This window comes from Mauremys reevesii, linkage group 3 (genome assembly GCF_016161935.1).
Source record: "Mauremys reevesii isolate NIE-2019 linkage group 3, ASM1616193v1, whole genome shotgun sequence".
Lineage (NCBI taxonomy): Eukaryota > Metazoa > Chordata > Testudines > Geoemydidae > Mauremys > Mauremys reevesii.
In genome coordinates, this window is record NC_052625.1 from 202720238 (window position 1) to 202742633 (window position 22396).

The following is a 22396-nucleotide window of genomic DNA, read 5'->3' on the forward strand; positions in this document are numbered from 1 at the left end:
ATTTCCGGAAATGGATTATTCAGCACCAGTTACATGCTGGTTAGACATCAGTCCGACTGTGTTAATGGTGCCGTGATTGATTTACACCCAAGCTCGAACCATTTGTTAGGTGCTGATTCATTCTGTTTCTTTAGCTACTCTTATTTCCCATCTGTTTTATTCATGCTGTTCTCCCTTTACTAAATACTTTAGAATAACCGGATCAGCTTTGTTACTGGGTGTGTGATAGGGGGTGAGGGGGATGGAGGAAATATCACGATGTACTTGAAAAGGAGGGAAGTTAGGGAGTAAAGTTTAATACAGGGCTCTCGGACAAACCCATTTGACTCTTCTACAGGAGTCTGTCTCTTCTGTGGGAGCATGAAGTGCAAAAGCTGGTTGCTTGGCAACAGGCAACAGCTGTGAAAAAGGAAAATTGTGGTTGATCTGCCAGGGCAATTTTGACAGAGTTTCTTTAAAAAAAAATAAAATAAAAAAAAATTGCTTCCTGTTTCTAGCATTGAATGTTGCTTTGTCCCTGGCAAACTTGATTTCCAGAAAATATTAAATAAAAATCAAAGACTATGTAGCAAAGTAACTCACTTCTGGCTTCACAAGACAATACAATTATAGGGCATATGTTTGGTGGAGAAAGGGGATAGAATGTTGCTGCATATGGGGGAGGGGAGGTGCATGTAAAATACAAAAACCTGGTTTTGTCCCTATAACACACGTCCTGGATTCTGCAGTCTGATCCCTGGACTCTTGTGCCCTGTGCAATGCCATGGCTGCACACCAGCACCGGGGGTCTGTCCACATGGATTCAGTTGCAGGATCAGGGCTTGTGTTAGGGCGCTTGCTGTTAATTACTAAAGATGGGATTAAATTAGGCTCCGGGTAGGTAAAAATCAAATCCTACTGACATGAAGCACTTAAGGAGAGTCCTGTAAATTATCGATCTGCCTCTCCCAGGGCTTCTTCCAGAAACAGTGAAGTCTCCTACATTGGGCTATTCCATGCTGGTGGAAAGAGTTTCCCCCTCATGAACAGTACCAGAGGAGTAAATAAGGACTTGACCCTGGACCCGTTAAACTCAATGGCAAAACTCCCACTGGTTTTAATAGTGCAAGATTGGATCCTGTTTGCAGATATTCTCGTTCACTGTGATTGCAGGGCTTGGGCTGGATTTGCCAGTTGTTTCCCAGAAACATGTAAAATGTGTTAGTCTGCAAGATGCTGAGTATTTTTTAGTTCTCAGGCCCTGATTCAGCAACGCAATCATGTGCTTGACCTGCACACTTTACTGAATCAGGGCCTCGCTGACCATCTGACTCTTCAAAGGGGATTGTTTGCTGCTAGCTATTATGCCCCAAAGTAAAGAGGTCTGTTTACTGTAGCTTGCAGGGCCATAGTACATGCTTAAGCAAATGTACTGATATTTGATCCTCAGCAAAGGAGCCATAGAGTTTGTGGAATACTTTACCATTAGAGCCCTTTGGCTAATCGCAATACAGATCTTTGTGGTTATTCCTTTCTTACCGTCAAGTAGATAGATACAGCTGGTTGTGCTTTAGATAATCTGTGCTCTTGGGTCAGCTCACCAGACACCACCCGTAGACAGCAAGGAGCCTTCCACACACCTAAAAGAGGATGAAGAACAACCCATTACCGGGGCGAAGGGGGAATCAAAGCAAAATGAAAGGACAGTGCAAGCAGAGAAAAATGTTAATTACATCAGACCACTTAAAGTGATCTATTATCTCTATTATGGTAGTGAGATCAGGGTCCCATTATGCTAGGTGCTGTACAAACCCAAAATGAGAGAGTGTCCCTGCTTTGAAGAGTTTACAGTCTAAATAGACAGGAACAGGAGGGGGAAACAGTTGCAGAGAAGGAAAGTGACCTGCCCAGGCTCACAGAGCTGGTCTCCTGACTCTTAGTCCAGTGCTTTACCTTCTGGAGCAGCTGCTCTTGCACTGACTGCATTTTTATTTCCTCCGGTCATTGCAGGCACTGGATGGCTTTTTCTTCGTTGTGAATCGCGAGGGGAGGATTGTGTTTGTGTCCGAGAATGTGACCAGCTACCTGGGTTATAACCAGGAGGAGCTCATGAATACCAGTGTCTACAGCATCCTGCACGTAGGGGATCACGCGGAGTTCGTCAAGAATTTGCTGCCAAAGTCTCTAGGTAAGAAGCGGATGGGTTTTTCCTTCTTTACTTCAAAGAAAAATGGGATTTGTGCCATGTTTTCCTGATGAAGCAACAAGATTGTTAATGGCCTGTCCCTGTGTTTATAACACAACAGTCACTGTGTTACCTAAAGTGGAGAAGTGTAACCTCTCTGTGCTTTGGGGTCTTACTTGCCTGTCTCACAAGGGTGTTGTGAGACTAGATGCATTAATATGGGTACAGGGCTCTGAGATCTTCAGATGCAAGCCGCTGTAGAATTGCAAACATCATGTCAGATGTTTCCAGCATTTATTTTTTGGCATTTGAAGAACACTGTATAAAACGCTATTGTTCTTGCAATGCAGTTAATTCTGTAATGACTGAGATTTTGTTATACCTAACTGTTGCGTTGCATGCGGGCCGGATAAAGCACAACAACCAATATGATTGCAAGCTGAATTATTTATTATTTATAATGCATTATATTATATAAGCTTTTTTATATTAGCAAACGTTAGACACACCAATATTACATTGCTGCTGATTTTTTTTTTTTTTGTTTGTTAATATTTTTTTTTTTCTTGCAAATTTTTTTTTTTTTTTTTTTTTTTTATTTTTTATATTTTATTTTAATTAGGCTACCTGGCATTGCCTCGCTCTTGGCAGTTCCCTATTTTAATTTTATTTATTTTTTTATTTTTTTTTTTTTTATTTTTTTGTTTTTTTTTTTTAGCATAGCAGCAAGGACCTAACTGCACACTGGAATTTGGAGAGCTGTACAAACCAGTTAGCTATATAAAGAAATAAAGCAGGTGTATATTTCCGTCTCAGCTCTCAGGGTCTGATCCATCAACCTTTGCACAATGAGAATATCCCTCCTATAATAGACACTAATATTAACTTTTTGTAAAGAATGCTCTTCCTGCTGGCTGTCAGAGCCTTTTCTCTCTGCTTTCTGCTACTGATGCAACTTCTGCATAGATCAGAATAGCTCATGGGTTGTGGAACAACAAAACTTTCTGGAGCTTTGTGGATTAAGAAATAAGTTGTCTAGCGGGAGTTGAGTGCATGCAGTGCACACTTGAGAGCACTAGAGGGCAGTGTGAGAAGGTCATCTGGAGAGCGAATAACTGAAGGACGTTTGGGTTTTGAGAGCTAGTGTAAAGAATCCTGTTTAATCCTATCAACTGCCTGCTCACTTGCCAAAATGCCTGTCGCTTAATCTGCATTTAAGCTAATTGTTAAAATAATATGCTTACTCTATGTGCCATCATGTAACTCCCAGTAAGAACCTCTGTTGGCTACTTAGCCAGAAACCTCGACTAACTTTATTAAACACACAGCTTAAAAAGCTTTGACTTTAAGGGGATGTTATTAAAGCCGATATGCCAAAGATCTGCCCTGCCTCTTGAATTCTGAGGCTTTTTGGTAGGTTTCAGGCACGTGGCAACAAACACAAAGAATAAGCTACGTTTTGGTTTGTTGTTGTAGGATCACTGCACAGTTGGTTTTAGTCAAATGAATTGTTGCAGCCCTAAGATCTATGCCTTGTTCAAGATAGGTCAAGTCTGTGGCCTATCCACCTTGCTCACATTCTACTGGTTTGATAATATAACGTCTAGCTCGATGTCTAGTTGACAGCCGGTATCAAGCGGCGTGCTCCAGGGGTCGGTTATGGGGCCAGTTTTGTTCAACATCTTCATTAATGATCTGGATGATGGGATGGATTGCACCCTCAGCAAGTTCGCGGATGACACTAAGCTGGGAGGGAGAGGTAGATACACTGGAGGGTAGGGAGAGGGTCCAGAGTGACCTAGAGAAATTGGAGGGCTGGGCAAAAAACAAATCTGCTGAGGTTCAACAAGGACAAGGGCAGAGTCCTGCATATAGGACAGAAGAATCCCATGCACTGCTACAGGCTGGGGACCGACTGGGTAAGTGGCAGTTCTGCAGAAAAGGACCTGGGGATTACAGTGGACGAGAAGCTGGATGAGAGTCAAGAGTGTGCCCTTGTAGCCAAGAAGACTAACGGCATATTGGGCTGCATTAGTAGGAGCACTGCAAGCAGATTGAGGGAAGTGATTATTCCCCTCTATTCAGCACTGGTGAGGCCACATCTGGAGTATTGCATCCAGTTTGGGGCCCCTCACTACAGAAGGGATGTGGACAAATTGGAGAGAGTCCAGCGGAGGGCAACGGAAATGATTAGAAGTAGCAAAGAATCCTGTGGTACCTTATAGACTGCTGGTGCCACAGGATTCTTTGCTACTTCTACAGAACCAGACTAACACGGCTACCACTCTGGGAAATGATTAGGGGGCTGGGGCACATGGCTTATGAGAGGAGACTGAGGGAACTGGTCTTATTTAGTCTGCAGAAGAGAAGAATGATGGGGGATTCGATAGCAGCCTTCAACTACCTAAAGGGGGTTCCAAAAAGGATGGAGCTAGGCTGTTCTCAGTGGTAGCAGATGACAGAACAAGGAGCAATGGTCTCAAGTTGCAGTGGGGGAGGTCTAGGTTGGATATTAGGAAACACTATTTCACTAAGAGGGTGGTGAAGCACTGGAATGGGTTACCTAGGGAGGTGATAGAATCTCCATCCTTAGAGGTTTTTAAGACCCAGGTTGACAAAGCTTCTGGCTGGGGTGATTTAGTTGGGGATTGGTGCTGCTTTGAGCAGGGGGTTGGACTAGATACCTCCTGATTCTATATCAAAGTTAGGGCCTATTAGATAAACTCTTATAAGTTCACAGACCACTGGCCTGAACAAGTGTTGGAGCCATTACTGTCTTTTAGGTCCACACAGTTGCCTAAACAGTGTGGAATTCTTGTTCTGTAGCAAAAATTCCTCAATGTGCCAAGCAGTGTATTTAAAACAAAGGATTAATTTGAGATGGTTGGTTGGGTCTCAGGAAGGTTTTTCACATTTTCTTCTCCGGCCCCTTAGTATTTTCCCCAAGGCCCAGGGAGATTGTATATAGCCTCTTAATACCTCACCAAGCATCTGCCAGAGGGGATTTGCTACAGTTCATGAGGGCTTGTCTTCACTAACGGGTTAACAGGAGATATAGCGCCACTGTTCCTGTTAGCTCGACTGCCATCAGCACACACAAACCTGTCACTCATGCATAGTGGTGGTAATAAGGTGAGTTGGCTGTCATGTCTTAGGGGTACAGGGCAGACCCCGAGTAAGGTTCACTCAAGAGCTGCTGACTCAAGTTATCAGCATGTGGAAGCAGGCTTAGAGACTAAGGCATTGTCTGCTCACATAGTTACACCATGGTAGTTAAAGTGTGTTTTTCAACTAGTTAAAGAAATCCAACCCCCTGTGGGGATGCTTTTAAATTGGTTTAAACCTGCCTTATATTGATTTAGCTTAATTTGGTAAGGAATTAATTTAAACTAAGTCACCTACATGCCAAAACAGCGAGGCAAGTTTTTCTCATGTGTGATGTGTGTTTTGTTTTTGTTTTGTTTCGTTTTTTTTCCAGTTGGACCTGAGCTAGGAGTTAAATTGCTGGGTTTTAGACTACAGTGAATTTTTACAGCTGAGTTATAACCCATCTAAAATAGTGGTTGATAATAAAACCATTGACACAACTGTAACTATGGAAATCCAGAATGTGTCCCTATGATTAAACCACTTCCAAGAAAAAAACATAGGAAGCTTTTTCATTGCTATGTTATAGACTGCAAGCAGGCCACCATAGGCTCTGTAGTGGGTGCTGTATCGAACTGTAAATAGCACAATTAGCAGTTACTTTGAATGATTCCAGAGGGAGGCCTCAGTGTACCAGGAAAGCCGTGTGAGCATGACTTGCCCTTCCATCAGCCACGTGAGCGCTTCAGCAAGAAGTAAGGGTGAAAGGTTCCCCTGTGCAGAGGCCTATGCACTGCATAAGTCCTCAGAACACCATTTAAGGATAGTGAAAGCACAAGGCTGGGAGTCAGGGAATCATCTCAGCTCTGCCACTGTTTCACTGTGTGACTTTGGAGCAAAGTCACTACACATCTTTGTGTGTCAGTTTCCCTGTCTGTAAAAGTTGGGGGGTAATGATACCTGCCTCCCAAGGGTGTTGCAAGGATGAATTCATTAGTGTTGGCACAGTGACTTACACAATGGGGTGTTCATCTCAGTCTAGGTGATATTATAATACAAATGTTAAATAATGATAACGAGGATGAGATTTCGTCAGCGTGTTGGTTTCATGTGCTGGTGTGTTTGGTGAGTTCCCCATTCTTTTGTGGTGTTTAGCAGTTGCTGTCAGAGCTCACAGTGCCTGGTCTGGAGTCTTATCTAAAAGGGAATCAAACAAATAACACAGAGAAAATGCGTCCCTTGGATCCGGTACTTACCAGTCATGATTCTGGCATAAGAATGGCCATACTGGGTCAGACAAATGTCTATCCAGCCCAGTATCCTGTCTTCCGACTGGCTGGTGCCAGATGCTTCTGAGGCAATGAACAGAACAGAGCAATTATCTAGTGATCTATCCCCTGTTGTCTAGCAGTCAGAGGTTTAGGGACCCCCACAGCATGGAGTTGCATCTGTGACCATCTTGGCTAATAGCCTATTGATGGACCTGTTCTTTATGAACTTGTTTAATTCTTTTTTGAACCCAGTTATTGTTTTGGCCTTCACAACATCCCCTGGCAATGAGTTCCATAGATTGATTCTGCACTCTGTGCAGCAATACTTCCTTTTGTTTGTTTTAAACCTGCGGCCTATTAATTTCATTGGGTGACGCCTGGTTCTTGTGTTATGTGAAGGAGTAAGTAACACTTCCTTATTCACTTTCTTCCCACCAGTCATGATTTTACAGACCTCTGTCATATCCCCCCTTAATCACCTCTTTTCCAAACTGAACAGTTCCAGTCTTTTTAATCTCTCCTCATACGGAAGCTGTTCCATACCCCTAATCATTTTTGTTTCCCTTCTCTGGACTTTTTCTAATAGATCTTTTTTTAAATGGAGCAACAAGAACTGCACACACTATTCAAGGTGTGGTTGTATCATGCATTTATGTATTGGGATTATGATATTTTCTCTCTTATTATCTATCCCTTTCCTAATGGTTCCTAACATTCTGTTTGCCTTTTCAACTGCCACTGCACACTGAGCAGATGTTTTCAGAGAATTATCCACGACGACTCCAAGATCTCTTTCTTGAGTGGTAACAGCTAATTTAGATCCCATCATTTTGTATGTAGAGTTGGGATTATGTTTTCCAATGTGCATTACTTTGCATTTATCAACACTGAATTTCATCTGCCATTTTGTTGCCCAGTCACCCAGTTTTGTGAGATCCCTTTGTAACTCTTTGCAGTCTGCTTTGGACTTAACTATCTTGAGTAATTGTGTATTGTCTGCAAACTTTGCCACCTCACTGTATACCCCTTTTTCCAGATCATTTACAAATATGTTGAACAGCACTGGCCCCTGTACAGATCCTTTGGGGGACCTTGCGATTTACTTCTCTCCACTGTGAAAACTGTCCATTTATTCCTACCCTGTATTCCCTATCTTTTAACCAGCTACTTATCTCTGAGAGGACCTTTCCTCTTATCCCATGACTGCTTACTTTGCTTAAGAGCCTTTGGTGAAGGACCTTACCAAAGGCTTTTCAAGGAGGTAGGTACATAGGGTCAGTTTTTCAAGCGCTCAGAACACATTGCAACACTTACAGGCAGGTTTTGAGAGCTCAGTATGTTGAGTGCATGTTGGGAGCTGAGCTCTCTGGAAAACCTGGCCATTTGTTTTGGGCACTGAACTCTTCTAACCATCATGGATGACAAATGGTTTTGAAAATCTGGCTTTTGTGCTCAGTAGGTGCTACTTAGCTATAGGTAATTGTGTAGAGTCCTGTTAGCACTGTTAAGTCACCTTCTTACTTGGGCTGTCAATAGTTAATTTTCTCACTTAGTGTAAGCTTAGCTTAGCATCACTGGTTGTAGCATTTTGTTGTGCCCAGAAGAGCTTGTTGGATTGGTGTTATGTAGCTTCACTGCGGCTACTCTGGCTCCTTAGCCTGGGGAAAGGGTTTTCCCTTTGCCTTGCAGTCTGGTGGTTTTAGCTGAGTTACCGTTCTTGATCTTTGAAGAAGGTAATTTCATGCTGGAGCAAATTTGGGGGTGGGGAATTTATTCACAGTGCTGTCAGTGTGACCAGTAATTCTGTGTAATCCCCCTTTGCACCTTGCACCTCCACCCTCTGTGCATTTATGTAGGGGCAGACCTCGATCTCATCCTGATGTGAGCGTGTGCATTTTCTGTGCTTGCCACCTACACAGCAGTGTCACTTTAAAATCAGATGCATCCTCTGCTGGGGGAGGCGGGAAGGCTGTATCCTGCCCTTGCAGTGTAGTAGACTCTGATTTTATAGAGCCTGAAGAGCCTGGTTCAACAGCGGTGGTTGTGTTCAGCCAGCAGCTGCTCTGCAGGGAGCCAGACCACTTGCCTTCAGAATCCTCCTTGAAAGGGAGGAGATCATGGCTACGTGTAGCCTCTGGGTGGCAGCGAAGTTGATGGGGTGTGGTCTAGGGAGCTGCCAGTGCTGGGGACCCAAATGGTCTTTGGAGGGACTGGCCTGTCGGGTGAAATGTCCTGGAACGTGCTGACTCATGAGTGATTTATCAGCCGCTGCTGTGACTGAGGGGAGGGGAAGAAGGTTCTTCTGGCTGATGCACTGGATGGGGAGTCAAGAGAACTGAGTTCTATTCCTGGCCCTGCCACCGACTCACTGTGTGGCTGGGCAAGTCAGAGCACCTCTCTATGCCTCAGTTCCCCCCCCCCGCCCCCCGTTACACAGAAATAACAATACCTGTAGAACCTACCTCACAATGGTGTTGTGGGGTGTAATTCATCAACCCTGGAATTCCTTGGACATGTTAGGCTGTAGAAGTACAAAGTGTTATCGCACCACTGTCAAAGGGATAGTGTGGTCCAGTGGGTAGGGCGGTGCACTGGGACTCGGGAAACCTGGCTTGTAGCCACCAACCTGCTGGGTGACTCCAGGTAAGTCAGTTCACCTCTCTGTGTCTCTGCTCCCCCTCCCACCCATGTCTGTTTCAGCTGTCAACTCTTCCAGGCACTTTTACTCTGGGTGCCTAGCAAATGCACATAGCAAATGCTGATGATAACATGGAGAGGGTCAGGCAGAGAACTCTGATCCTTAGCGTCCACCGTTCGAAATGTTCACTTGTGATCACAGTCTGTGACAGTCTCTCTTTTCCCCTCTCCCTCGCCACAGTAAATGGAGTTCCTTGGCCTCAGGAAGCAACCAGACGCAGCAGCCATACCTTCAGCTGCCGGATGCTGATCCGCCCCCCTGATGAGCTGGGTGCGGAGAACCAGGAGGCTCGCCAGCGCTATGAGGTGATGCAGTGCTTCACCGTGTCCCAGCCCAAATCGATCAAAGAGGAAGGAGAAGGTAGGGCAGAAGATCATTTATTTCAAACCCTGCTTGATTGCTTTGTGCTGCGTCTTGGGGAAGGGAAGGAGGCTGGAGTGGGAAGAGGACGAACTGCCCTCTACTGTCCTTATGCAGGACTTCCTTCCAGGAGATTGTAGTTCTTGCCGAGAGCAGCCTCGGAGAGTTTACTTTCCTCCTGCCCTGTTTGCTGTTGCATTTAGGACGGCTGGCAGTGCAGGTGGCACAGGATCAGGTCCAGGGGCAGTCGCACAAGTCCTTTTCCCCAGAGGGCCTTCCAAGGGTTTGTCCTCCTCAGCACAGGCCTGGCACAGCATGGGAAATGCAGCCAGGGCAAGTGGGAACGCATTTAGAGGAGTTTGATGTTTGTCATTGGCTCTCCTCCATCCTCTGTTTTTTATTCCGGCTTAAACCACATTTGGAGCCTTTGAGTCCTTTCTGACCACTGTGCTGAGCCCCAGGGGTTTGATTTGCAGTGCTGTGTTGTTCAGACGCCTGGGGTGAAATGTGTGGGAAGAGCTGGTGGAAATGAGGCTCTAAGCCTGTGTCAGTCTTGCAGAGAAGCCACCGGCACAAGGTCTCCTTGCCCTCCATAACCTAGAGGGGAATGGAAAGTGCTAGTGAAATTTAACTCACTTGCTGAACAATGGGCAAATCCAAAATTTTGCAAGGCTGCTTTACGCTGCCACAGGGCGACATCCCTCTCTCCCCCAAGCAGAGCCAGAGTGAGGCCTGTGCACCATGGTGAGTGGGACTGAAGTGGGGAGCACAGGTCTCATGCTGGCCCTTTGTCCAAGAGTGAATTGCACCAACAGTGAGAACACAGTCTCCAGCTCTCTTAGGTTATCCGTTTCCTGTTGTTTGGATCAATGCTGTCCAGTCAACAAGCCTTTACCCTCCTTCCATAAGCAGAGATGGGGACAGGCTGCCCTTCTGAGCACCAGGAGAATTCACAATGGAGCATGTTAGGTAGAAATTAAGGAAAGGGAAGGGTAGATTGATTAGTATGAAAAGCTGCTGCACAGGGAGTTCTGTCACTGCAGAATAATGGTGGGAGCCCCACTCCTTGAGGTGGGTAAGACTGGAGCGGACTGCACGGCACAGTCCTGCCCTGCTCCCCAGTGGGTGGACTCGATGCCCTAGGACAGGAGCAGTCAGTAGGGGGACCACAGGCCCAAATCCAGACCACCAGGCACTGTAGAACAGACTGCAAAATCTTTTTGTTTACTTCTTCTTATCATCATTGTTATGATTTTTGCATTCTTTTCTCTGGAGTCTGGACCTTGACTATATCTTGACCAAGAAATTTGGACCCTGACAAAAAATAATTGATTACGCCTGGCCTAACGGGACTTCTCTAGGTCTAATTTCTGTTACTTTTAGCTGATGCCCCCAGTCGGGCCTGGAGTGTTTGACAATTGTTGTAGCGCTGCATTTCCAGTGAGTTTCAGGCCCCCGTCAGATCTGTATGGGTGTGCCTCTGCTCAGGTTCCTGATGGTCATTAGGGCCACCCTTTACAGATCTGATTGCAGGATCAGGGCCGTAGTGCGTATCCACCTCTGATCTCCAAATGGTAGAGCAAAGAAGCCTTCTTGCGAAAAACCTGAACCCTCATTTCTGTGGACCAGCCATTATTTTCCAGTGCATTAACTGAATTAATCCATTGCAGCTTACTCAGGAGATCATGATTGGACGGAATAAATTACAGTATTTTATGACCAGATACTTCCCCTGGAGCCAACAGTTGTTGGCGTTCAGTGCTGACTTTTATTGTGTGGCACTGCCAGATCTGAAAGGCCCTACGGTTAGTTCCTCCAAACAATGGAGTTCTTTCCTCTCCAGCAAACATCGTATAGCTTATAGCGAGCTCTGTTGTGTTGAAGGCCTAGGTGACAGGCTGGGTAAAGGCATCCAGAGTAGGATGTGGCTGTCGAGTACAACAATGCGATTGTTAATTAAACCATTGATTTGCAAGCGGTTTCTATAACACTGGACTCGCACCGTCCCACTCTCCCCACCCTGTTCTGTTACGGCAGATTTCCAATCCTGTCTGATATGCATTGCACGGAGATTACCTCGACCTCCAGCTGTCACCAGTTCAGAATCTTTCATGACCAAGCAGGATACTACAGGTACTGTTCTCAGCGAGCTGGGGGGTGCCAAGCATTGTTCTGGGGTAGGTGCCATCTTTGCAATCAAAATGCTTCAAGGCTCACAGCATCTTTGTTCCACTAGAACTGTAAGATGCTGTAGTTCTTGCAGATGTAGCATGGTCCCAGCATTTCATCCAGCCAGTAAGATAGTGCCACAGGGTGTTAAACTAAAACAGTCTGTAAGGATGTCTGGCTTGAAGCTAGCCAGCCATACTTCCCCCTTAATTAAAATGGATACTTGTATACTGCACAGTTTTGAAGAGGGTAGTGAAGTTTCAATACAAAACTGGCGAACAGATGAGAAATGCTCGATTTCGGGTGGGTCCCCTAGGTATTCATGAATGAGACGAGTTGCACTGTGCGCATGTTCCTCTCTTATTGTTCTCTTCATGGCCACAAGCAGTCAGTCATTTAGTAAAGCTGCCTGGATTTCAGTATCCTCTATAGGCAGATAACTCCTTGGGCTTGTATTTCATTTTTCTGATCTGTGTAAGGACATCCCTAGTGTTACCGCCAATTGCCTGGCTGGCTGGTGTCAAGTTGGATGCATCTGGATTTTGTGATGCTGAATTTAGACTAGAGAGAGGTCTTTTGGGGCCTCCCTACTATGTTACTCCAGTTTGATGCCAGTATAACCTAGGCTAGGCTCAGCCCACTGTACAAACTTTGAGAATAGCTTCTAATTTTAGTTGTGAAAGCTCATTTCAAGCCAAAGTGTATGTGCGCCTCTAGCTCGGTGTGCACCACACCGGGAGGGTAAGAGTGAGAGCTGTATAAGTGACTTCTTTGGCACTGCTTCTGTATCTGAATAATGTGAATTTTCTTTCCACCCAGGTAAAATTATCTCCATTGACACCAGTTCCCTAAGAGCCGCAGGCAGGACTGGCTGGGAGGATTTAGTGCGGAAGTGCATCTATGCTTTCTTCCAGCCTCAGGGCAGAGAGCCATCTTATGCCAAACAGCTATTTCAAGAAGGTAACAGGCTTCTCTCTTTGCTGTGCTTTGCCTTGCATATTGAGCTGGGGTGGCTTCAATCAGAAGCCGATGCATAACCCTTGTTGCTGGATAAGTGCTTTCTGGAAAAAACGAATTCTGCACTAATAATAAAGTGCCAAAGAAGTAGCAGAAAAGGCTCAGTAGCACAGAAATGGTTCCTGTAACTGGAGAGGCTGACTGTGGATGTCACAGCATTCAGCAAGCTACCATGCACATCCCAGCACTGCTACAGTAACTTGCTTAGGGGATATGATTGGCCCAAAACTCATGGGTGTCATGCCAGCTAGAGGTGTGTTCACACCCTTCTGCAAATAAAGAAATGAGACAAACTTCCAAAGACCCACTGTGGTCATTGCATTGAAACCAGAGGGTGATTTCCCCCCACCCACCCCACACACACACACTCCATGCCCACACATCAGACCCAGTGTCAAAGTCCCATGCCCGATCTTCAGGCTCTTTCTTTTTGATAGTTTTTTTTAGCAGGGTTTTCCTCTGATCATGGCAGTGATTTAGAATATTGTTCCCTCTGGGGGGTTGTCATGGAAGCTTGATGCACTGTTGGTGAGGACACTAACAAAGGAAGTCAGGAAGACAGAATGTCACATAGGGAGGTTGGCTGAGCGTGGAGAAGGATTTAATTCTGCCAGTGCTGCAGTGGTTAGTATCCTGTTGTAGTTCTCAGTACCGGGCTTGGCTTCATCAGGGTACACTGTGTATGTACTGTACACTGGTGATTGAATAATTGCCCTTTCTGCTGCTATAGCACTGTGTGCTCAAGGACAGTGCTTAATGGATTTAAATAGAAGTACATTGATAAGGCAATCAATTACAGCTCAGCCATTCTTGGCCCACATTGTGCCCCATGTCCCTGCCCATAACAAGCAGCACTGAGAAGTGAACTTGCATCACACCAGCCTTCAGATCTTCCTGAAACACCCGCTGCAACTAGTGTGACCAGATGTCCCAATTTTATAGGGACAGTCCTGATATTCTGGGCTTTGGCTTATATAGGCACCTATTACCTATAGGATGGTCTAGATAATACTTAGTCCTGTCATGAGTGCAGAGGACTGGACTAGATGACCTCTCGAGGTCCCTTCCAGTCCTATGATTATCCCCCTGCCACCTGTCCTGATTCCCTAGCTGCAATACGCTGGGTTAGTGCACCTGAAAATGGTGATGTGAACATCATAAGGCAGTGAAGAACAGTGCAGCGAGACTACCTGGATTGCCAGAACTTCACTGGAGGATGATTTTTGACTTGCATTGTTTTCACACTAATGGCAGGATCCTTGTTAAAATACACCGAGTGCAATTGGGCTGGGGGAGGAGGGGAAGGTGAGTGCAAACTCTGCGTTGTTATCCTCGCGTGCGCACAGAGGGATGGTGGAAGTCAGTCCCCTACTACCTTCACCACCATCCTGCACTCCCCCACATCCCTCCTCAAAGGTTTTGTGAGCCCTGTCTGAATTGCTAAGCAGATGGATGGATCACGTCTGGTTTGTTTTCCCCGCAGTGATGACACGTGGCACGGCCTTCAGTCCATCGTATAGATTCACGCTGAGCGACGGGACGGTACTTAGCGCCCACACCAAGTGTAAGCTCTGCTATCCTCAAAGCCCAGAAATGCAGCCTTTCATCATGGGTATCCATATCATTGACAGGTGAGTCCCAAGAACTTGGGGTGAAATCGCTGCTAGCTCACAGAGCTTGGGCCTTGTCCTGGATCCTCAGCTATGTCCTGGATCCACAGCTCAGGAGTAGGGGCAGTCTGGAGGCTGCTGTAAGCTAGATCAGCTGTCAGTGGCATCTAGGAGCCTGTAAGCGTGGCCAGGGATCAACGTCAGCTGCAGGGAGGGTGGCGGCTTAGGAGTCACAGCGCTGGTTCTAGGCCAGTGGTGGGTGGGGTGATCCTCTCATGCTGGTTTTGGGGCTGCAATCCCACATCTAGGCGCTGCGCTGGGGGAGCTAAGTCCATATGTTTGAAAGCCAAGGCAGCAGAAGTTCACTAAAGTTTGGCTATTTCTGTGGCTTCGTAGTTCTAGCCGATGCTTATGCAGCACCATGAATCCACACGGCGCTTTACTGACATGGCTAAGGCTCATGCCCCACCCCAGAGAACTTGCACTCAAACTCGTTCAGGAGGAAGAGGTTGTTAAAGAACAGGGGAGATGGGGGAACTTACTGTGTGCTAAAGAAATGCAACTAGATGGAGGAGGGGAAAGAGTGACATTCTCTCAGCACTCTCCTCTTCCTGCCAATGGGAGAGTACACAGCCCAAAGTAGACCTTCCCTTCGGAGATAGATTTGTAGCCCCTCCGTTGCCACAATGCTGCGAGATCCATGAAGTACCTACGGAGATCAGTGTAGCTGCTCCATCCGCAAATGCTACTGAACTGCGCTCTCTTTCCTCCTGGGATCCTAGTGTAGTGGTGGGGCTAGGAAAGACTGTGGAAAACACCATATCTTACAAGCTGCAGCTGTCAGACTTACCAGGCCTGATGTGTCTATGTGATAGCTTAATCCCAAAGAGGCTGGAAAAGTTTAGTTGAGCTGTGCTACAGATTTAGATGTGTCGTCTTCTGAGTTCTCTCTCCCCACTGCCCACCCCCTCTGTCTTTTGTTTCTTTCAGGGATCACCACATGCTCTCTCCTCAAGAGAACACTAACTCTGGAATGCCCCTTCCCCGTGTCAGCCCTGCGCTGCACCCTAGCATGTCCCCAGGGCAAGGCATGGCGCTCTCGTCCGTTATCCCTCCATCCAACAGCAGCATGTTGGCGACCAATGTAAATCAGCAGCCAGGCTCTGGCCTCCACAGCAGCAATTCCAGCACCGGCCAGACAAGCTTTGGGTGTTCACCTGGGAATCAGATCGGAGCCAATGTTGCCTTAAGCCAGGGACAAGCTGGTCCCCAGAACAATAACCACCTTTTAAACCTCAGTAGCTCTCCCATGAATAGTCCAGGGATTACCCCAGCACAGTTCATGTCTCCTAGGCATCGGGTTAGCCCAGGATTGGTACCAAGGCCCAGAATGCCAAGCAATCCTTTCTCGCCTACCATGCCTACCATGCACTCCCCTGTGAGCATGGCGAGCAGCGGCTGCAGCAGCGGTGGCAGCAGCAACAGGCCTTTCCCCAGTGCCCCGATAAACTCTATGCAGGGGCTTAATGAAGGCCCCAGCACCCCCATGGGCTACTCCACGCCGCCTCCCATTCTGAGGCAGCCGAGCTCCCAGAACTCGCCCGGCCGGCTCAGCATGCAGCCTGTGAAAACGGAGCCGAAAGACAGCAAGGAGATTGCCTCCATCCTGAGCGAGATGATTCAGTCTGACAGTGGCTCGAGCGATGGCAAGCCACTGGACTCAGGCCTGCTACATGCCAGTGACAGACTCTCGGAGGGAGACGCCAAGTGCTCCCAAGCCACCAGCCACAAGCTGGTTCAGCTCCTGGCCACAACGGCAGAACACCAGCTGCGGCACACTGATGCAGACACTAGCTGCAAAGATCCCTTATCCTGCACGGGTGCCTCTGGGAACCCTCCAGGCAACGCGTGTCCCTCTTCCCACAGCTCCCTCACAGAGCGGCACAAGATCTTACACCGGCTCTTGCAGGAGGGCAGCCCCTCCGACATCACCACTCTGTCCATGGAGCACGACAAGAAGGATACCGCGCCAAACGCTGCCGCCACCCCTACCTCTCAGAGTCACATCCCGGGGACCCCTGAAATCAAACTGGAGCCAGAGGCCTTGAAGAAAAAGGAGTCCAAGGACCATCAGCTCCTACGCTACCTGCTAGACAAGGACGAGAAGGACCTTGCCGCGGTCCCGGCCCTGAGTCTGGATGACGTGAAGGTGAAAGTGGAGAAAACGGAGCAGATGGATCCGTGCAATACGACTCCGGCCCCGCTGACCAAGCCCTCTGCTGCAGAGGAAGTGAAGCTAGAGTCGCAGGGCCAGGTGGGTTTGCCCTTTAAAATCCATGCTGTTTACCTAGGGTTAGCATTTAACACCAGTTAAGTTAAAGGCAAATCTCTTTTAGCGGTAGTGGTCTGAGGCCAGAGAGAGAGAGAGAGAGAGACACACACACACTTTAGCAGTTCTCCCACACACACCCCCTTTAGCAGTTCTCCTTCAATTCATGGAGCCACAGCCTAGTGCGTAGTCTTGGGTTTTGCTATCTCACAAACACTGATAGTGGCATGACTGGTTCCAAGACTAACTTGCCAATCGGGTGTTAAAAGTAGATACCTAAATGACCCCTAAATGTATTTAGACTCCTAAATGATCATATGAGCAGTTAGGTGCCTAAATGTAGACACTCAGGGAGCCAGTTTGAAACTTCTTGTTGCTCATGACAGAGCATGGATCACTTGATGATAACCTGTTCTGTTCATTCCCTTTGAGGCACCTGCCATTGGCCACTGTCAGAAGACAGGATACTGGGCTAGATGGACCTTTGGTCTGACCCAACATGGCCGTTCTTATGTTCATGCACATGCTCTGAGAAACAGCGATGATGGGAGAGGAAAGAAAGCTTAATGGAGGTTTATCACAATATGATGTAACATTATGCATTGATTTTTCAAACGCTGAGAGGAGAGAAGCCATTTGTAGGACATTCCTGCATTGCCGAGGGAAAAAACTCTTCGTATCCAGCATCTGTAAGCCTATTCAGGGCTCATGTACTGGGGAATTTTCAATCTGTTGCCTACTTGTTGGCTGAGATTAGCAATTGTAAGGGCCCTTTAGTTATCCTAAAAGTATTATGAAATTGAATAATCCAGTGGCAGATCCCAGTGATAGAGATTTGAGAGTATAAATATTCATTACACGTGGCTATGAATAGAAGAGATTTCTTATTTTTGAAAGCCACGGGAGATGGTAACATAGATAAGGCTGCTTAATCCTTTTTAAGCAAAGAGTACAGAGAGTCTGACATTAAGAGCAAGCCTGCTTACTGACTGTGTCAAACAGGGCTGCTGATTTGGGAAGATATTGCATGAATAACACAGAACGCTCTGAAAGCCTCAAATGGCAAATACACAATAAGACTCTTAATAAGGTTAAGAGCTCCATTCATTTGGGAGCCTCAGTCAGTTATCCCATCGGCAAGTGGGAATCTAACTCTTTTTACCTTACTATAAAACATTCCTGCCGATATCGCTCACACCTTAGATATTTCTCCTTCCATTCGGGCCCAGCCGTCTAGATTAACATAAATTGCTTCTAGTCCAAGGAAGATCCAGATTAAGATACATCTGTTTTGGAAAGAACATTAGAGCTTTTAGATGGTGACTGAACATCATACAGCTTTGTGCATCTAGCTGCTTTGTCCAGGAATGATAGAGAGTTGGAGGGTGCAGTGCACCCCTCCGTAGGGTTTTGTATAGCACTTACCGCTGTAATATCCGCAGAAAGGGAAACATCTCGCTACAGTCATGTTGAAAGTTGTGCAGGCTACACACAAAGACAGGAGCAACTGAAATGCACAGCTGCTTGTTTTTCTGGCATTCTGGCCCTGTTATATTTCACACGCCGCCTGATACTCCTTTGACCTGGTTATGACAACAGGCTATCTCACTGCCCGGCAGAGTTTGCTTATCAACCCCGTTTCACTGCCTGATCGTGTTAGTATCAGACCTTCTGGGGAAATAAAAGCATAGAGCCTAGGTTGCAACAGCCTGGTTACAAGAAGAGAGCTGTGTGTCAGATTAGTCTGCCGATGGGACAACACTATTAGCTACCACAGTTACTGATAGAGTAATATTCTTTTTGCATGTGGGCAACCAACCATGTTTAGAGCCAGCCGTGACACTCGCTGTTACGAACTCAGTTAAAAGCCGTTGTGCAGACAGGGACTCTGTAGCTATGGGAAGGAGGACCCAGGATTGCACCCCACAGTGAAAACTGGTTTGTCTGCTTTGTTTTCTCGCCCTGAGACCAGCAGTTCAGGGGTGAGATTGAGCTGCCACACTTATCTGCATATCTCTGCCAGGCCACTCTGTGTTCTATAATTCACGCTATTGGTCCAAAAAAACCCAACAACCACGTGTTTGGCCCTCGTTGTCTTCCAAATAACTGCGGTGTTACCCGCCCTAGCCTGCACACACATGTCTGAAACAATAGCTCTGAGAGGCCCTTTAGTAACAGTTGGTTGTCAACTCTGAAGTCTAATGGGGTGCGTGCTTTTCAGAAAACTGAGGTCTGTACACATAAGTGTGTGACTACTTGGTGGATGCAGTTATTGCTGTTGCGTGTGAAGACTGGCCATGTGTGCCCGATTGGAGCTTACTGAGCAGTTTCTATGTACAAATGGATAGTTAGCATTTACATTTGTGGTGAACAGACCCCTGGCCTCAACTGCTTGATAGCAAGGCCCTTCATAGAAACTTTAACTGTTCACTGCTGCTGATCATTACCGCAGAAACATCCAGGCACTTCAGTATTGTGGGCAGCGATTAAGTTATCAGCACAGTCTCCATCCATTCTGGCTCCAGAGCAGCATTGTTTAACAGCACAGTGCATAGAAGATTCCTTCCTTATGGAAAGACCAAGCCTGCCCTGTTTTAGAGGATTCAGCTTGGTTTCCTGCTGTTCCCAAGCATGGAGCTGCCAGTCCCTTTGCTAAACAATTTTTGCAACAGCAACAAAGAATCCTGTGGCACGTTTTGCAGCATGAGCTTTCGTGGGTGAATACCCACTTCTTCAGATGCATCTGAAGAAGTGGGTATTCACCCACGAAAGCTCATGCTGCAAAACGTCTGTTAGTCTATAAGGTGCCACAGGATTCTTTGTTGCTTTTACAGATCCAGACTAACACGGCTACCCCTCTGATAATTTTTGCAACATTTTTTAAGGGGGGTGGAAACACCGGGCGACTAAGGACATAATTAAAGCCCTTCTGTAACTAAGCAGGGATTCTCATGACTTATTTTATTTGCTATTTGCTTACAATGCACTCGGCCCTCAGACCTCATCTACTTTCGTTTCAGGCTGGAGAGAGCTTTTAGGGTTAAACTGTAAATGTCTGAAAGTCGGGTTTATAATGAACATTCTATTGTAAGTTTAACTGTAGCAACATGAATGGAATGTAATTTGGATCTGCAGAGTTGCCCTATCAAGGGAAGCATTAGGGGAGCACTATACTTCAGCACTTTCCAGCCTGCTGGGAAATCTGCAGCACATTAGTTTTTATATTTGCAACTGAGAGGCAACTCGTCCCCACTTAAAATTGCACTCACAGCTTCTTTTCTGCATCTTATGCAAAGAAGAGCCTGCCGGCTCGATGGTGCCTATTCTGCTGGAGAGGTAACAGCCTCTTGGAGTTCTGGAGGAGCTCGTGGCGATATCATTTAAATGACACCACAGGCTTCTATTAATTAAATTAATCTCATCAGCTGTAAGTAAAGTAATCTCTTCTGCGCTTCAGGCCACTAGTTGCGCAGAAGCAGGGCCAGCGGAAGTCACACACCTTGTTGGTCTGGGATGGTTTTGGTGAAATCCAAGTTTTTGTTTGTTTTTAAAATAAAACTTTTCTATTCCATTCCCCCATAGAGAGCTCCCTCCCACTACTGCCCTTAGGAAGCAGGGTCATGTGGTTAAGGCCCTGCAACTGGGTTTGATTCCTGGCTCTGCAGGAGGAAACCTCATTAGACTTTGTCAGGTGCTTTGACAAAGGAAAGAATACTAATCTCTGTTCCTGTGCACAAATATTTTTGATGTTTTACCTATAACCACCTTTCTTCCATTCAGCATCGTAAAGCACTTTACTCACTGGCAAATAAACGACATGGAATCACTTTCATTGCTAAAATGTAGTCACCTCTGGGGCAGAATGCAGCAGCTGCTGAACAGTGTACAATTACAGTATCCAACAGTTTAGGTCAGGAAGAATACTGTATCCAATGGAAAATTTAGGTGGGCAGAATGTAATGATCCGTACTTGAATTTGGCTGGGAATGAGGGACCCCTCTACTGAAAAATGTGCCATGGAATCTTCAACAGCTTAGCCTTTATTACATGTTATCACTGCAAGACAAAAGCTGGGTCATTCAAGAAGCATTAACTTATGCAACTGAGCTAGCACCGCTGCAGTATTCAATTTATATTAGCTTAGTGAATTTGCTGCTGCTTGGCCAGGTTTTATTGAAAACCAACAAAATCCTGCGTGATCTCATGCACCTGGCTTTTTGGCCAGCACCCCTTTAAATCACACCCATTTGATTGTAGCAAATGTTGAATGAGTGCGTGGATATGCAATAGAATGTGCAGCTATCTAGTACCCATAAAAGATGCAATCTGTTCCTATGGCTCACCCAGTGCTAGTGGGGATAGTGTTAATTTTATTATGAATGTTAACATTTATTATGAATGTTATATTGCGGTAGCACTTAGAGGCCAAGAAGGTCAAAAACCTGTTGTGTTAAGTGCTGTACAAACACAATGTATGTGACAAGTCCCTGCCCCAAACAGCAGTTATGTAGGCGTTACAGACAGGTGAGATTTCAGGAGGGAAAACCGGTGGCTTTGTGGGTCTTGTCTGGGAGCTCCTTCGTGAGTATGGGAGAACTGCGTATCAGCTGTGGTGTGCTGGGCACTCCCCAGGCTGGTGTCAATAGGCTAGGCTCCCTCGTTTGATGTGCAGTTGGGGGATGGACAATAAAAATAACCAGGGCGCGCCGTTCCACCCTTTTCACTTTGAGTTTGTTTTAAAGATATTTATCATCTGCCTCGCTGACCCTTCTCTGTGGGAAGGGCTGAACCTTTTTCCTTAGCAGGATGTATGTGATTCATCCAGTCTCAATGGACAAATGTATTAGCTGAATGTTTACTGCGCTGATCCCTGCTGAAATGATTAAGCATATTGGCATTTCATCATCATCTTACTGCACCGTCCAGTGCATAAGGCAGAAGCCAAATGTCTCCAGTCATTCCTGTCCTGGGCTCATTTGTCCAAATCTCTTATGTTCAGATGTAGTCATGCTGCTCCATTCATTAGTGTGCTGCAGAGTGCCTCTAGGCCGGCCTCCCCATCTCGTCTGGGGTTGCCAGAGAAATGCTTCTTTAGGTAGCTTATTATCGGGTATTCTTAACAGAGATCCCAAGTCAATCCATCTTTTCTTCCGCACTGCCCATTCTAGGACCACTTCGTTACTTATTCTGTCAGTTCATTTTACTTTGAATATTCTGTGCAGACACATGGATTGATTGCTGTTCAGTTTGTACTGGAATGTTCCAGGTCTCTGCTCCTTATAGGAGGCTGCTTGGGACATTGCTGCTTAAGATTTTTAGTTTAGTGTTATTGCTAATTATGTTGGACTTCCATATTGTATGGAGTTTTTGAAATACAGCACTTGCTTTTCCTATTCTGGACTTTACATCAAACATGCAGTCATCAGTTTTGTGAATGATGCTATCCAGGGAAGATGAATGTTTTTCAAGGCTTCACCTTTCAAATAGAGCGAATTATTGATAGGTAAATTAATTTTCATAACTCCCCTCTTTGATTTAGTGATAAGACCTATTGGGTTGGCAGAATTTGTGAGATCACCTGTCTCACAGCATATCTTCAACTGATTTATTTGTAAGTTAGATATCGTTTACAAAGTCTGACACCAAACTCACCATCTAGCCATGCAATGCCTGTTTCCATACTGACTGTTG

At 46.1% G+C, this 22396-nt stretch overlaps 1 protein-coding gene across 12 annotated transcripts in view; it reads left to right on the top strand.

The window, feature by feature from the left end:
• NCOA1 (nuclear receptor coactivator 1) overlaps positions 1 to 22396 on the top strand; it is a 334422-nt gene that overhangs the window by 263017 nt on the left and 49009 nt on the right. For all 12 annotated transcript variants that reach the window (XM_039530434.1, XM_039530433.1, XM_039530438.1 and 9 more), the window contains 6 exons: positions 1990 to 2167; positions 9401 to 9580; positions 11618 to 11713; positions 12569 to 12709; positions 14250 to 14397; positions 15367 to 16690. In XM_039530434.1, coding sequence (XP_039386368.1) covers positions 1990 to 2167; positions 9401 to 9580; positions 11618 to 11713; positions 12569 to 12709; positions 14250 to 14397; positions 15367 to 16690 — 2067 coding nt within the window. The remainder of the gene's footprint in view (positions 1 to 1989; positions 2168 to 9400; positions 9581 to 11617; positions 11714 to 12568; positions 12710 to 14249; positions 14398 to 15366; positions 16691 to 22396) is intronic.